The following is a 17,213-nucleotide window of genomic DNA, read 5'->3' on the forward strand; positions in this document are numbered from 1 at the left end:
CCTCTTTCCTCCTGTCCCCACCCTCCTATAACCACAAACTTCTGCCCCACATTCTAATACTGCATTTTTAAAACTATTCCAACCCTCTTCAACCCCCCCCCCCACTACTCATCTTTGCACTAGCCCACCTTTCTGCCAATAGTCGCTTATATCTCGCCCGAACTTCCTCCTCCCTTAGTTTATACACTTTCACCTCCCTCTTACTTGTTGTTGCCACCTTCCTCTTTTCCCATCTACCTCTTTATATATATATATATATATATATATATATATATATATATATATATATATATATATATATATATATATATATATATATGTCGTGCCGAATAGGCAGAACTTACGATCTTGGCTTAAATAGCAACGCTCATCTTGCCATATAAGACAAGCGAAAATTTGTGTATGCAATAATTTCGCCAAAATCATTCTGAACCTAACGAAAAAAATATATTTCACTGTGTTTGTTCAGTATTAAATTATTGTAAACAAATCTAAAATATATTTAGTTGCGTTAGGCTAAAATAATTTTTTCTTGTTATAATAAGGTTAGGTAAGTTTTCTAAGATTCTTTTGATGTAAAATTATAAATTTTTACATTATCATTAATGAAAAAAATATATCTTTAAACGTATAAGAGAAAATTTTAGAAAGGACTTAATTTTAAATGAGTTCTTGCTAATTGACCAGTTTTACATATTCGGCACGACCATATATATATATATATATATATATATATATATATATATATATATATATATATATATATATATATATATATATATATATATATATATATATATATGTATATGTACATGTCGTGCCGAATATGTAAAACTGGTCAATTAGCAAGAACTCATTTAAAATTAAGTGGTCCCCCGCTTTTTGTAGTTCCCGGCAATCGTAAAATTCGCCAATCATAGAGGTATATTCGTATAAACATGGACTCGCTTTTCATAGGTTGACTCGCAAGTCGTAGTTCATCCGGGACGCGTACCCACGGCGTGAGCCAGGGCGGGAGCCAGTCTGGCATTGTTTACCAGTGAGCGAAGGTCCCCTCACGTGCTCCAGCGAAATATTTCATAATATTCCATTTATTTTAGTGCTTGCAAGTACTAAATAAGCTACCATGGCTCCAAAGAAAGCTCCTAGTGCCAAGCCTATGGTAAAGAAGGTGAGAAATATGATTGAATTTAAGAAAACCATCATTAAACAATATGAAAGTGGTACAAATGTGGCCGAACTGTCCAGGATGTATAAGAAACCCTACACAACCTTATGTTCCATAGTGGCCAAGAAAAATGAAATAAAGGATGCTGTTGTTGCAAAGGGAGTAACTATGCTGACAAAAATGAGATCACCAGTACTGGAAGAGGTTGAGAAGTTATTATTGGTGTGGATAAATGAGAAACAATTAGCAGGAGATACTCTTATGACTTCGTTTATTTGTGAAAAGGCTAGGCAGTTGCATGAAGATTTGGTAAAGAAATTGCCTGCAAATATTGGTGAAGTGAGTGAATTTAAGGCCAGCAAAGGCTGGTTTGAGAGATTTAAGAACCGTACTTGCATACACTGTGTGGTAAGGCATGGTGAGGCTGCCAGTTCGGACCACAAGGCGGCTGAAAAATATGTGCATGAATTCCAGGAGTACATAGAGGCTGAAGGACTGAAACCTGAACAAGTGTTCAGTTGTGACGAAACAGGCCTCATTTGGAAGAAAATGCCAAAGAGGACCTTCATTACACAAGAGGAAAAGGCAATGCCAGGACACAAGCCTATGAAAGACACGCTGATACTAATGTTCTGTGCTAATGCTAGTGGGGATTTCAAAGTGAAGCCATTACTAGTGTACCATTCTGAAAATCCCAGAGTGTTCAGGAAAAACAATGTTATTTAGAGTAAATTGTGTGTGTTTTGGAAATCTAATAGTAAGGCATGGGTCACGAGGGAAATTTTCGTCGAGTGGTTCAATGAAGTATTTGGCCCTAGTGTGAAGGAGTATCTCCTGGAAAAGAAATTGGATCTCAAGTGCCTGCTAGTAATGGACTATGCACCTGCTCATCCTCCAAACTTGGATGACCTAATTTTCGAGGAGTCTGGGTTCATCACAGTAAAGTTCTTGCCCCCGAATACCACTCCTCTCCTCCAACCCATGGACCAGCAGGTTATTGCAAACTTTAAAAAAAACTACACAAAAGCAATGTTTCACAGGTGCTTGACTGTGACCACAGACACTCACTTGACCCTAAGGGAATTTTGAAGAGAACACTTCAGCATCCTCCACTGCATAACCCTTATAGGTATGAACATTAAAATGGTATAAAATACCGACAGATTGTTAGGTAAGACACATATGCAACAGTTAGGTATCTTTATTTCGAAACGTTTCGCCTACACAGTAGGCTTCTTCAGTCGAGTACAGAAAAGTTGAAGAAGCCTACTGTGTAGGCGAAACGTTTCGAAATAAAGATACCTAACTGTTGCATATGTGTCTTCCCTTATAGGTATGGCTTGGGAGGGAGTGACTACCAGGACTTTGAACTCTGCCTGGAGAAAATTGTGGCCAGATTGTGTCGACAAGAGGGATTTTGAAGAATTTGGGACTGACCCTAATGAGCCTATGTCTGTTGTAAAATCAATTGTGGCACTGGAGAGTTCCATGGGGTTGGATGCGAGTTTGGAGGATGTGGAAGAATTGGTGGAAGACCACAATGAAGAGCTCACCACTGAGGAGCTGCAAGAGCTTCAGCAGGAAGAGCAACACATCGCAGCTCAGAATCTTGCTGCAGAGGAGGAGGAAGAGAGATGGAAGAAGGTGCCTTCTTCAGAAATTAAAGAGATTTTTACTATGTGGGGTAAGATGGAAAGCTTTATGGAGAAACATCACCCTAACAAGGTTGTTGCAAGCCAGGTTGGCAACATATACAGTGACAAAGTCTTGGGCCATTTTAGGGAAGCGTTAAAGAGACGCCAGAAACAGAGCTCTCTCCACAGTTATTTTGTGAGACAGGACTCCAGTGACTCTCAAGGTGGTCCTAGTGGCATTAAGAAACAGAGAAGCAACCCCAGAAAAGCAAATGGTACCTGAAGTGTTGATGGAAGGGGATTCCCCTTCCAAACTATAAACAATCCACTCTCCTCCTCCAGTCTCCCATACACTAAGAAGAATCTCCAATAAAGGTAAGTGTTATGCTGTTAATGTTTCATTCATCATTTCCCATTGTATTGTTTATGTACTACATGCATATTTCATGTTAAAAAAATTTTGGTTTTAATACTTCTGGGTGTCAGGAACGGATTAATTGTATTTACATTATTTCTTATGGGGAAAATTGATTCGTAAATCGTAAATTTCGTTTATAGTAACGGCTCCAGGAACGGATTAATTACGAACAACGAGGGACCACTGTATATATATATATATATATATATATATATATATATATATATATATATATATATATATATATATACACAACATATAACAACACTGTGTGTGTGTGTGTGTGTGTGTGTGTGTGTGTGTGTGTGTGTGTGTGTGTGTGTGTGTGTGTGTGTGTGTGTGTGTGTTTGGGTGTGGGTGTGAGAGTGTGAATGAGTGTGTGTGTGAAAGTGTACGAGTGTGAGATAGTGTGAGGAAGAGTGTGTGGTAGAGGGTGGGCTAGTGTGTGTTAGAGGGTGAGTTAAGGTGTATGTGTGAGCGGTCACTGTTTACAAGCGGTGCCTGCTGTTCATGTATGTGAGTGTGTACGCACAACACACACAATCGTATGTATGCACAACACACACAATCGTGTGTATGCACAACACACACAATCGTGTGTACGCACAACACACACAATCGTGTGTGCTCACATGCTTTTGTGTTCATGTATTGTTATTGTGGCCTAATAAACTCTACACCACAGACTCGAATTTTTGTAGTCCTAATTTGTATTTACTAGATAACTCTGTTTCCTAGTAGAATGTTACCTTCTCTATTTCTTGTACGCACTTCCTAGTGAGCACTGAGAGATGACTCCTTCACATTACAGTTGGCGGAACCTAGACCCTACAACCGACCCCAGTCACCATGCTTAGATGAGTACTTGCAGCTGGCAGCGTTGGTACTCGTTGTGGCGGCACTCCTGACGTCCTGGTTCGACTTCAGTCTCTTCTCTATATTTGTTTTAATCCCATTTGCAGTGTGTATAAGTGTGTGTGTGTGCGTAATGCTAGCAATTATCCTATGCCTAACCTATGTATTATCTTAAAAAGTGTTCACTTTCGACAAGTTTCTCTTTAAAAGAAATCACATGACGCAGTCTACAGAAGTCTACAAAAACTTGGGTTTTGCAATATCACATTGAAACTTCTAGTAGCATTGCGTCAAAGATTATATTGTTTGCTTCTCATTTTTTTAGAATTTAACAAAAAAATGTATTCAAAATTTTTATTTTTTTTATCTTATTTACATCTTTTTTGTAGAATGAAATTTGTATTACTATATATTGTTTTTCTATTAAACACATGGGTGATGCGTGATGTACAAATGTGTCCACCCATTAAGCTTCAGACATATTTAACAAAAACATGTCCACTCAGCCAAAATTGCTCAGAATCATGTGAGCCCATTGTTAGAGATCTTGTACTAAATGAAGAAAGAAATGAGAGACAGAAGAACATCGAATGGTGGTGTATAAACTGAACATGTGATGGATAGAAACACCGGAAAATTAAGTGAAAACAAGTGCCTACTAAAAAGAAGGTGTCCAACAGGAGAGTAAGATAACGCTGGAGTGGAACCGGTGAGCCGGTTATAGGTACTTACCTCTGGCAAGGAGTGAAGGCTCACACTATTGATGCTGCTGCTGTTTGATGCCGATGACCACAGACGACCCTGGTCCTGAAAACATATAATTTAGTTATATATATATATATATATATATATATATATATATATATATATATAATATATATATATATATATATATATATATATATATATATATATATATATATATATATGAAAGGTAGGGGGTGTGTGGACCAGGTGTTTACAGTGAAACATATAAGTGAACAGTATTTAGATCAGGCTAAAGAGGTCTTTGTGGCATTTATGGATTTGGAAAAGGCATATGACAAGGTGGATAGGGGGGCAATGTGGCAGATGTTGCAAGTGTATGGTGTAGGAGGTAGGTTACTGAAAGCAGTTTAGAGTTTTTACGAGGATATTGAGGCTCAAGTTAGAGTATGTAGGAAAGAGGGAAATTATTTCCCAGTAAAAGTAGGCCTTAGACAAGGATGTGTGATGTCACCGTGGTTGTTTAATATATTTATAGATAGGGTTGTAAGAGAAGTAAATGCGAGGGTCTTGGCAAGAGGCGTGGAGTTAAAAGATAAAGAATCACACACAAAGTGGGAGTTGTCACAGCTGCTCTTTGCTGATGACACTGTGCTCTTGGGAGATTCTGAAGAGAAGTTGCAGAGATTGGTGGATGAATTTGGTAGGGTGTGCAAAAGAAGAAAATTAAAGGTGAATACAGGAAAGAGTAAGGTTATGAGGATAACAAAAAGATTAGGTGATGAAAGATTGAATATCAGATTGGAGGGAGAGAGTATGGAGGAGGTGAACGTATTCAGATATTTGGGAGTGGACGTGTCAGCGGATGGGTCTATGAAAGATGAGGTGAATCATAGAATTGATGAGGGGAAAAGAGTGAGTGGTGCACTTAGGAGTCTGTGGAGACTAAGAACTTTGTCCTTGGAGGCAAAGAGGGGAATGTATGAAAGTATAGTTTTACCAACGCTCTTATATGGGTGTGAAGCATGGGTGATGAATGTTGCAGCGAGGAGAAGGCTGGAGGCAGTGGAGATGTCATGTCTGAGAGCAATGTGTGGTGTGAATATAATGCAGAGAATTCGTAGTTTGGAAGTTAGGAGGAGGTGCGGGATTACCAAAACTGTTGTCCAGAGGGCTGAGGAAGGGTTGTTGAGGTGGTTCGGACATGTAGAGAGAATGGAGCGAAACAGAATGACTTCAAGAGTGTATCAGTCTGTAGTGGAAGGAAGGCGGGGTAGGGGTCGGCCTAGGAAAGGTTGGAGGGAGGGGGTAAAGGAGGTTTTGTGTGCGAGGGGCTTGGACTTCCAGCAGGCATGCGTGAGCGTGTTTGATAGGAGTGAATGGAGACAAATGGTTTTTAATACTTGACGTGCTGTTGGAGTGTGAGCAAAGTAACATTTATGAAGGGGTTCAGGGAAACCGGCAGGCCGGACTTGAGTCCTGGAGATGGGAAGTGCAGTGCCTGCACTCTGAAGGAGGAGTGTTAATGTTGCAGTTTAAAAACTGTAGTGTAAAGCACCCTTCTGGCAAGACATGGAGTGAATGATGGTGAAAGTTTTTCTTTTTCGGGCCACCCTGCCTTGGTGGGAATCGGCCAGTGTGATAATAAAAAAAAAAATAATGTATATATATTTATGTCGTGCCGAATATGTAAAACTGGTCAATTAGCAATAACTCATTTAAAATTAAGTCCTGAAATTTTCTCGTATACGTTTAAAGATATATTTTTTTCATTAATGTTAATGTATTTTTTTTTTTAATTTTGCACCAAAAGAGTCTTAGAAAACTTGCCTAACCTTATTATAACAAGAACAATTTATTTCAGCCTAACCCAACTAAATATATTTTAGATTTGTTTACAATAATTTAATACTAAACAAACACAGTGAAATATATTTTTTTCGTTAGGTTCAGAATGATTTTGGCGAAATTATTGCATACACAAATTTTCACTTGTCCTATATGGCAAGATGAGCGTTGCTATTTAAGCCAAGATCGCAAGTTCTGCCTATTCGGCACGATATATATAATGAATTTTTTATGAGAGCCACAAAATTTGATTAACACAAGCCTATCCGATGTTATCCTGACGCCAAATGACTTCGAACAGGCGATAAATGACATGCCCATGCACTCTGCCCCAGGGCCAGACTCATGGAACTCTGTGTTCATCAAGAACTGCAAGAAGCCCCTATCACCAGCCTTTTCCATCCTATGGAGAGGGAGCATGGACACGGGGGTCGTCCCACAGTTACTAAAAACAACAGACATAGCCCCACTCCACAAAGGGGGCAGTAAAGCAACAGCAAAGAACTACAGACCAATAGCACTAACATCCCATATCATAAAAATCTTTGAAAGGGTCCTAAGAAGCAAGATCACCACCCATCTAGAAACCCATCAGTTACACAACCCAGGGCAACATGGGTTTAGAACAGGTCGCTCCTGTCTGTCTCAACTATTGGATCACTACGACAAGGTCCTAAATGCACTAGAAGACAAAAAGAATGCAGATGTAATATATACAGACTTTGCAAAAGCCTTCGACAAGTGTGACCATGGCGTAATAGCGCACAAAATGCGTGCTAAAGGAATAACAGGAAAAGTCGGTCGATGGATCTATAATTTCCTCACTAACAGAACACAGAGAGTAGTCGTCAACAGAGTAAAGTCCGAGGCAGCTACGGTGAAAAGCTCTGTTCCACAAGGCACAGTACTCGCTCCCATCTTGTTCCTCATCCTCATATCCGACATAGACAAGGATGTCAGCCACAGCACCGTGTCTTCCTTTGCAGATGACACCCGAATCTGCATGACAGTGTCTTCCATTGCAGACACTGCAAAGCTCCAGGCGGACATCAACCAAATCTTTCAGTGGGCTGCAGAAAACAATATGAAGTTCAACGATGAGAAATTTCAATTACTCAGATATGGTAAACATGAGGAAATTAAATCTTCATCAGAGTACAAAACAAATTCTGGCCACAAAATAGAGCGAAACACCAACGTCAAAGATCTGGGAGTGATCATGTCGGAGGATCTCACCTTCAAGGACCATAACATTGTATCAATCGCATCTGCTAGAAAAATGACAGGATGGATAATGAGAACCTTCAAAACTAGGGAGGCCAAGCCCATGATGACACTCTTCAGGTCACTTGTTCTATCTAGGCTGGAATATTGCTGCACACTAACAGCACCTTTCAAGGCAGGTGAAATTGCCGACCTAGAAAATGTACAGAGAACTTTCACGGCGCGCATAACGGAGATAAAACACCTCAATTACTGGGAGCGCTTGAGGTTCCTAAACCTGTATTCCCTGGAACGCAGGAGGGAGAGATACATGATTATATACACCTGGAAAATCCTAGAGGGACTAGTACCGAACTTGCACACGAAAATCACTCACTACGAAAGCAAAAGACTTGGCAGACGATGCACCATCCCCCCAATGAAAAGCAGGGGTGTCACTAGCACGTTAAGAGACCATACAATAAGTGTCAGGGGCCCGAGACTGTTCAACTGCCTCCCAGCACACATAAGGGGGATTACCAACAGACCCCTGGCAGTCTTCAAGCTGGCACTGGACAAGCACCTAAAGTCAGTTCCTGATCAGCCGGGCTGTGGCTCGTACGTTAGTTTGCGTGCAGCCAGCAGCAACAGCCTGGTTGATCAGGCTCTGATCCACCAGGAGACCTGGTCACAGACCGGGCCGCGGGGGCGTTGACCCCCGGAACTCTCTCCAGGTAAACTCCAGGTATATATATATATATATATATATATATATATATATATATATATATATATATATATATATATATATATATATATATATATATATATATATATTGGCAAATATTGTGACCTTTCACCGTTAAGCCATAACTAAACTTTTTTAAAACATATTTAGCCAGAATGTTAACTGGGTTATGTATATCCACTCTTCACAATTCATTCTCTCGTCTTGGCTACCCTTCCGATTTCAGTTATGTCCTTTGCTCATTCTAAGAAAGAGACGATACATTTATACTGTTATTTTGGCTTTTTCACTTAATATTATATTGAGTATTTTCATTAATAACTAAAATGAATTTGCTCAGATTTATAAGTTCTGGCCATAAATGGTTTAGCTTTGTACATAGGATGTTTCAGTATTCTAAACTGCTGGTGCAGCATGGTTAAGCACCAGGGGATAATTTGAGCTGAAGAATTGAGACATGCAACATATGGGAATCTTTACTGAAGAAACGTTTCGCCACACAGTGGCTTCATCAGTCCAATACAAAGTAGAAATGGGTAAGGAGAGGAGGAGTTTTGAGGTAATTAGTCCCTCAGCCTGGAATCGATGTGTTCAGTCCATCACTCTTGTAGGAAGTGCAGCATAGGGCCAGAGAGGTGGCTTATATACTGCAGACAGGTGAGTCGAAGCAGGAGGAGGCGGGATCACGGTGGGACCTGCCACTAGTGTAAGTAGGTCGTCGTCCAAAGGTTGGACAAGCGTTGAAGTCTTTGTACCAAGATCCCATGATGTTGCAGTGTCTGACAGATGTGAAGAATGGTTTTGAAAACCGACAAGTTGAAGAATAAGTGTCTCAATTCTTCAACTTGTTGGTTTTCAATACCATTCTTCACAATTTGAGCTACTCAACCCCTGATCAGTCCGAGTTACGGTCTAGTGGTAAAGCCTTACCTTGTGCAGTTCTCACCTTCCACTGGTCGAGGGTCTAGTGGAGAATTTGGCTTTAAGTCACATTACACTTCCCCAGCAGTTACTAGGAATTTTAGAAGCCTTTTACTAAGGTATATCTCGGTCTGAGAAGGAGGTGGAGAAACTCTTGAGGAAAATAGGAATAAGTATACGAGTCTAAATATAACGCCGTTTATAGACTGATCTAGAAAAGGGATTATTGCAGAATGGTCCCTAAGGCAGACCTCTGTTATTTGCATCAGTGTGGCTTTTAAGTTTGTAAAATGCCTGTGTATGTACTCATTGTGATTGAGTCTAGAAACTCTATGTCTAAAGCTGGTTGTAAATATTTAACGTATTACAGTGATGTAATAATAAGGCTAATATATGTTTTTACTCATAGTGATTACGTTACGAGAAGTTCTGTTTTAAACACTGAATTATTTAATTCATAATAGAAACCTTAAGTGATTATGCAGTTAATAAAACAAGCATAAACTATAAAGATTCCTTTTCCTAAATAAGTGAACCCTGTGTATGATGACCCCTAGGTGAGATAATCCTGTTCTTTTTTATGAGTTTATTACGGGTAGCACCATAGTAAAGTGGTTCACAGGCCCTGTTCGTAACATTCACGAACTGCGTTTTCACGTGGTAAATGTACTTTCATCTCTCCCAAACACTCAACTCCTGTGAAATCACCTGTTCTTTGCCTTCCCTCTATTTTCAGTCTTTCTAATCTCAATAAGTCTCTCCGTTCTTCAGACATTAAACTTACTTTTCGCCAAACTAACACCCTTCGCAGTAACCTAGCCCGTACCTCTCCTACTGCTATATATGTTCTGGTGTCTACTCAAACTTATGCTCCTTTTCTCTTCTCCAATAATTTGGAGAGACTGGCCACCCTCTTTCTAACAGACACAAAGAACACAAAAGAAGTGTTAGGCTTGCCGACATCAATAATGCTTTTTTCTGTCATATCAGACATCATAGTTATCCTCTTAACTGGTCCTCTGCTAAAACTGCCTATCATACTTCTAGCTTTCACTGTCTCCGTCTTGTTGAAACATCCCTTATACACAGCTTACCTTATATGAATCTTAATTCTAGCTTTGTCTCTCTCTCTCTAATATATATATATATATATATATATATATATATATATATATATATATATATATATATATATATATATATATATATATATATATATATATATATATATATATATATATATATATATATATATATATATATATATATATATATATATATATATGTCGTGCCGAATATGTAAAACTGGTCAATTAGCAAGAACTCATTTAAAATTAAGTCTTTTCTGAAATTTTCTTTTATACGTTTAAAGAAATATTTTTTTCATTAATGTTAATGTAAAAAATTTTAATTTTGCACCAAAAGAATCTTAGAAAACTTACCTAACCTTATTATAACAAGAGCAATTTATTTTAGCCTAACCCAACTAAATGTATTTTAGATGTGTTTACAGTAATTTAATACTAAACAAACACAGTGAAATATATTTTTTTTCGTTAGGTTCAGAGTGATTTTGGCGAAATTATTGCATACACAAATTTTCAATTGTCCTATAGGGCAAGATGAACGTTGCTATTTAAGCCAAGATAACAAGTTCTGCCTATTCGGCACGACATTATATATATAATATATATATATATATATATATATATATATATATATATATATATATATATATATATATATATATATATATATATATATATATTCAAACAGCTCCGGGGAGAACCTTGAGTTTTCCCTGAGGTACGTTTATTGTCTTCTCTGAGGATGAGGGTCCCCATTCCAGCTATAGAGGTGGGACTTCCCTATAAAAAAAAATATATATATATAATATATATATATATATATATATATATATATATATATATATGTATATATATATATATATATATATAGGTAGGTAGGTAGTAGATTGGTAGACAGCAACCACCCAGGGAAGTACAACCGTCCTGCCAGATGACTGTGAAACAGAAACCTGTAACTGTTTTGCATGATGGTAGGATTGCTGGTTTCTTTTTCTGTCCATAAACACGCTAGATAACAGGGATATCTTGCTACTCCTACTTACACTTTGGTCACACTTCACAGACACGCACATGCATATATATATACATACATCTAGGTTTTTCTCCTTTTTCTACATAGCTCTTGTTCTTCTTTATTTCTTCTATTGTCCATGGGGAAGTGGAAAAGAATCTTTCCTCCGTAAGCCATGCGTGTCGTATGAGGCGACTAAAATGCCGGGAGCAATGGGCTAGTAACCCCTTCTCCTGTAGACATTTACTAAAAAAGAGAAGAAGAAAAACTTTATAAAACTGGGATGCTTGAATGTGCGTGGATGTAGTGCGGATGACAAGAAACTGATGATTGCTGATGTTATGAATGAAAAGAAGTTGGATGTCCTGGCCCTAAGCGAAACAAAGCTGAAGGGGGTAGGGGAGTTTCGGTGGGGGAAAGAAATGGGATTAAATCTGGAGTATCTGAGAGAGTTAGAGCAAAGGAAGGGGTAGCAGTAATGTTGAATGATCAGTTATGGAAGGAGAAAAGAGAATATGAATGTGTAAATTCAAGAATTATGTGGATTAAAGTAAAGGTTGGATGCGAGAAGTGGGTCATAATAAGCGTGTATGCACCTGGAGAAGAGAGGAATGCAAAGGAGAGAGAGAGATTTTGGGAGATGTTAAGTGAATGTATAGGAGCCTTTAAACCAAGTGAGAGAGTAATTGTGGTAGGGGACCTGAATGCTAAAGAAGGAGAAACTTTTAGAGAGGGTGTGGTAGGTAAGTTTGGGGTGCCAGGTGTAAATGATAATGGGAGCCCTTTGATTGAACTTTGTATAGAAAGGGGTTTAGTTATAGGTAATACATATTTTAAGAAAAAGAGGATAAATAAGTATACAAGATATGATGTAAGGCGAAATGACAGTAGTTTGTTGGATTATGTATTGGTAGATAAAAAACTGTTGAGTAGACTTCAGGATGTACATGTTTATAGAGGGGCCACAGATATATCAGATCACTTTCTAGTTGTAGCTACACTGAGAGTAAAAGGGAAGAGAGAGGTGAAGGTTTATAAACTAAAAGAGGAGGCAGTTAGGGTAAGATATAAACAGCTATTGGAGGATAGATGGGCTAATGAGAGCATAGGCAATGGGGTCCAAGAGGTATGGGGTAGGTTTAAAAATGTAGTGTTAGAGTGTTCAGCAGAAGTTTGTTATTTTATTTTTTTTTATTATCACACTGGCCGATTCCCACCGAAAAAGAAAAACTTTCACCATCATTCACTCCATCACTGTCTTGCCAGAAGGGTGCTGTACACTACAGTTTTTAAACTGCAACATTAACACCCCTCCTTCAGAGTGCAGGCACTGTACTTCCCATCTCCAGGACTCAAGTCCGGCCTGCCGGTTTCCCTGAACCCCTTCATAAATGTTACTTTGCTCACACTCCAACAGCACGTCAAGTATTAAAAACCATTTGTCTCCATTCACTCCTATCAAACACGCTCACGCATGCCTGCTGGAAGTCCAAGCCCCTCGCACACAAAACCTCCTTTACCCCCTCCCTCCAACCTTTCCTAGGCCGACTCCTACCCCGCCTTCCTTCCACTACAGACTGATACACTCTTGAAGTTATTCTGTTTCGCTCCATTCTCTCCACATGTCCGAACCACCTCAACAACCCTTCCTCAGCTCTCTGGACAACAGTTTTGGTAATCCCACACCTCCTCCTAACTTCCAAACTACGAATTCTCTGCATTATATTCACACCACACATTGCTCTCAGACATGACATCTCCACTGCCTCCAGCCTTCTCCTCGCTGCAACATTCATCACCCATGCTTCACACCCATATAAGAGCATTGGTAAAACTATACTCTCATACATTCCCCTCTTTGCCTCCAAGGACAAAGTTCGTTGTCTCCACAGACTCCTAAGTGCACCACTCACCCTTTTGTGGTTACAGGAAAGTGGGTGCAGGAGGGAAGAGGAGCGATTGGTGGAATGATGATGTAAAGAGAGTAGTAAGGGAGAAAAAGTTAGCATATGAGAAGTTTTTACAAAGTAGAAGTGATGCAAGGAGGGAAGAGTATATGGAGAAAAAGAGAGAGGTTAAGAGAGTGGTGAAGCAATGTAAAAAGAGAGCAAATGAGAGAGTGGGTGAGATGTTATCAACAAATTTTGTTGAAAATAAGAAAAAGTTTTGGAGTGAGATTAACAAGTTAAGGAAGCCTAGAGAACAAATGGATTTGTCAGTTAAAAATAGGAGAGGAGAGTTATTAAATGGAGAGTTAGAGGTATTGGGAAGATGGAGGGAATATTTTGAGGAATTGTTAAATGTTGATGAAGATAGGGAAGCTGTGATTTCGTGTATAGGGCAAGGAGGAATAACATCTTGTAGGAGTGAGGAAGAGCCAGTTGTGAGTGTGGGGGAAGTTCGTGAGGCAGTAGGTAAAATGAAAGGGGGTAAGGCAGCCGGGATTGATGGGATAAAGATAGAAATGTTAAAAGCAGGTGGGGATATAGTTTTGGAGTGGCTGGTGCAATTATTTAATAAATGTATGGAAGAGGGTAAGGTACCTAGGGATTGGCAGAGAGCATGCATACTTCCTTTGTATAAAGGCAAAGGGGACAAAAGAGAATGCAAAAATTATAGGGGGATAAGTCTGTTGAGTATACCTGGTAAAGTGTATGGTAGAGTTATTATTGAAAGAATTAACAGTAAGACGGAGAATAGGACAGCAGATGAACAAGGAGGCTTTAGGAAAGGTAGGGGATGTGTGGACCAGGTGTTTACAGTGAAACATATAAGTGAACAGTATTTAGATAAGGCTAAAGAGGTCTTTGTGGCATTTATGGATTTGGAAAAGGCGTATGACAGGGTGGATAGGGGGGCAATGTGGCAGATGTTGCAGGTGTATGGTGTAGGAGGTAGGTTACTGAAAGCAGTGAAGAGTTTTTACGAGGATAGTGAGGCTCAAGTTAGAGTACATAGGAAAGGGGGAAATTATTTCCCAGTAAAAGTAGGCCTTAGACAAGGATGTGTGATGTCACCGTGGTTGTTTAATATATTTATAGATGGGGTTGTAAGAGAAGTAAATGCTAGGGTCTTGGCAAGAGGCGTGGAATTAAAAGATAAAGAATCACACATAAAGTGGGAGTTGTCACAGTTGCTCTTTGCTGATGACACTGTGCTCTTGGGAGATTCTGAAGAGAAGTTGCAGAGATTGGTGGATGAATTTGGTAGGGTGTGCAAAAGAAGAAAATTAAAAGTGAATACAGGAAAGAGTAAGGTTATGAGGATAACAAAAAGATTAGGTGATGAAAGATTGGATATCAGATTGGAGGGAGAGAGTATGGAGGTGAATGTATTCAGATATTTGGGAGTGGACGTGTCAGCGGATGGGTCTATGAAAGATGAGGTGAATCATAGAATTGATGAGGGGAAAAGGGTGAGTGGTGCACTTAGGAGTCTGTGGAGACAAAGAACTTTGTCCTTGGAGGCAAAGAGGGGAATGTATGAGAGTATAGTTTTACCAACGCTCTTATATGGGTGTGAAGCATGGGTGATGAATGTTGCAGCGAGGAGAAGGCTGGAGGCAGTGGAGATGTCATGTCTGAGGGCAATGTGTGGTGTGAATATAATGCAGAGAATTCGTAGTTTGGAAGTTAGGAGGAGGTGCGGGATTGCCAAAACTGTTGTCCAGAGGGCTGAGGAAGGGTGGTTCGGACATGTAGAGAGAATGGAGCGAAACAGAGTGACTTCAAGAGTGTATCAGTCTGTAGTGGAAGGAAGGCGGGGTAGGGGTCGGCCTAGGAAAGGTTGGAGGGAGGGGGTAAAGGAGGTTTTGTGTGCGCGGGGCTTGGACTTCCAGCAGGCATGCGTGAGCGTGTTTGATAGGAGTGAATGGAGACAAATGGTTTTTAATACTTGACGTGCTGTTGGAGTGTGAGCAAAGTAACATTTATGAAGGGGTTCAGGGAAACCGGCAGGCCGGACTTGAGTCCTGGAGATGGGAAGTACAGTGCCTGCACTCTGAAGGAGGGGTGTTAATGTTGCAGTTTAAAACTGTAGTGTAAAGCACCCTTCTGGCAAGACAGTGATGGAGTGAATGATGGTGAAAGTTTTTCTCTTTCTGGCCACCCTGCCTTGGTGGGAATCGGCCAGTGTGATAATTAAAAAAAAAAATAAAAAAATTATGCATATATATACATATATATACATATATACATATATATATACATATATACATATATATATACATATATACATATATACAAAACAACCACTGTGAAAAAATAGCGAAATTTCAATCACTTTCGTGACTTCTCACATTATCAAGGAACTATAAAAATAAAAGGTTAACAGGAAGACAAGGAGGAGACTACACCTCACTGCCACCGTACAAAAACATCCGACCTTTTATGATGTAGGACTTCAGCGATCCGTAAAACAGCTTATATTCTACCCAAAAATTTGTCTAATATACCTTATTTCTTCCCAAATTTTACTGATTATAAAGGAATACAATTTATATAAACCAAAAGAAATATTCATACTATTTTCAAAACCACTTTTTATGAAACATTATTCTATTGTATTCCTGTCGTCCATAGACTTGCTTGATATAACTTTCTCAACCTTTTTAAAATCAATTGGATGGCTACAAATCTATCACATGAATAAACAGAGCATTAAAATCCTGTTCAGTTATAATGCTATATTTATGTTGTTTTAACTTAAGTTCAAGACTTTTACCAGTTTGACCGTAATAAACTTTATCATATATTTGACAAGGAATCTTAGACACATCCGCCAACATTTGGGGGGAATTTTTTATCAAAAGTTTTTTAACTGTGTCAAGATTTTTAAATACAGCTTTGATATTAAACTTCTTAAGAAGTGAAGGTATATCAACCAAGTTTTCATGGTAAGGGAGAACCAACATATTTTTAGTTGAATAAGGTTGGTTGTCCCTTTTTGAATTGTAAAAAGTATTTCTAGCTATTTTATGCAATATGATCACAGTAAACAGGTGACATCACAATATGCAGAACCACCACTATGAAAAAATAGTGAAATTCCAAGTATTTTCTCGTGATTTCTCACTTTTTTCAGTGGTTTTTCTGCATATCTATGTAAATAAATAAATAAATACATATATATATATACATATATATATATATATATATATATATATATATATATATATATATATATATATATATATATATATATATATATATATATATATATATATATACACATGTATATATATATATATCTATATATATATATATATATGGATATATATATATATATAAATACATATATATATATACATATATATATATATATATATATATATATATACAGGAGGGCCCCACTTATACGGCAGGTTAGGTTCCAGGCTACCGCCGTAAAGCGGAAATCGCCGTAAAGTGGAACACCCTTTTTTTCCACTTATAAATGCATACAAACACTAGATAACAAGTTTACACTAACATATATTAAGTTAGCAATAGAACCAGGCATCAAAAAACAATAAAAAGGTACAATACACACATAGTGCACTCATTACTTACCTTAAAATATTTATAGTCTTAATCTAGGGTGAGACAAGTAGTATTTATTGTAAGAAATCAAGTG

The 17,213-nt window shown here is 38.4% G+C and overlaps 2 protein-coding genes across 4 annotated transcripts in view; one reads left to right on the plus strand and one right to left on the minus strand.

Moving 5' to 3' along the window:
• The window catches only part of LOC138853125 (zinc finger homeobox protein 2-like), an 88,896-nt gene extending 84,411 nt beyond the window's left edge, over window positions 1-4,485 (plus strand). Inside the window, exon 18 of the mRNA XM_070087927.1 lies at window positions 4,032-4,485. Coding sequence (XP_069944028.1) covers window positions 4,032-4,250 — 219 coding nt within the window. The 3' untranslated portion in view covers window positions 4,251-4,485. The remainder of the gene's footprint in view (window positions 1-4,031) is intronic.
• LOC138853126 (uncharacterized) overlaps window positions 1-17,213 on the minus strand; it is a 40,015-nt gene that overhangs the window by 7,619 nt on the left and 15,183 nt on the right. For all 3 annotated transcript variants that reach the window (XM_070087929.1, XM_070087930.1, XM_070087928.1), the window contains exon 4: window positions 4,808-4,882. In XM_070087929.1, the coding sequence (XP_069944030.1) occupies window positions 4,808-4,882 (75 nt within the window). The remainder of the gene's footprint in view (window positions 1-4,807; window positions 4,883-17,213) is intronic.

Source organism: Cherax quadricarinatus, chromosome 23, assembly GCF_038502225.1.
Source record: "Cherax quadricarinatus isolate ZL_2023a chromosome 23, ASM3850222v1, whole genome shotgun sequence".
Taxonomy (NCBI): domain Eukaryota; kingdom Metazoa; phylum Arthropoda; class Malacostraca; order Decapoda; family Parastacidae; genus Cherax; species Cherax quadricarinatus.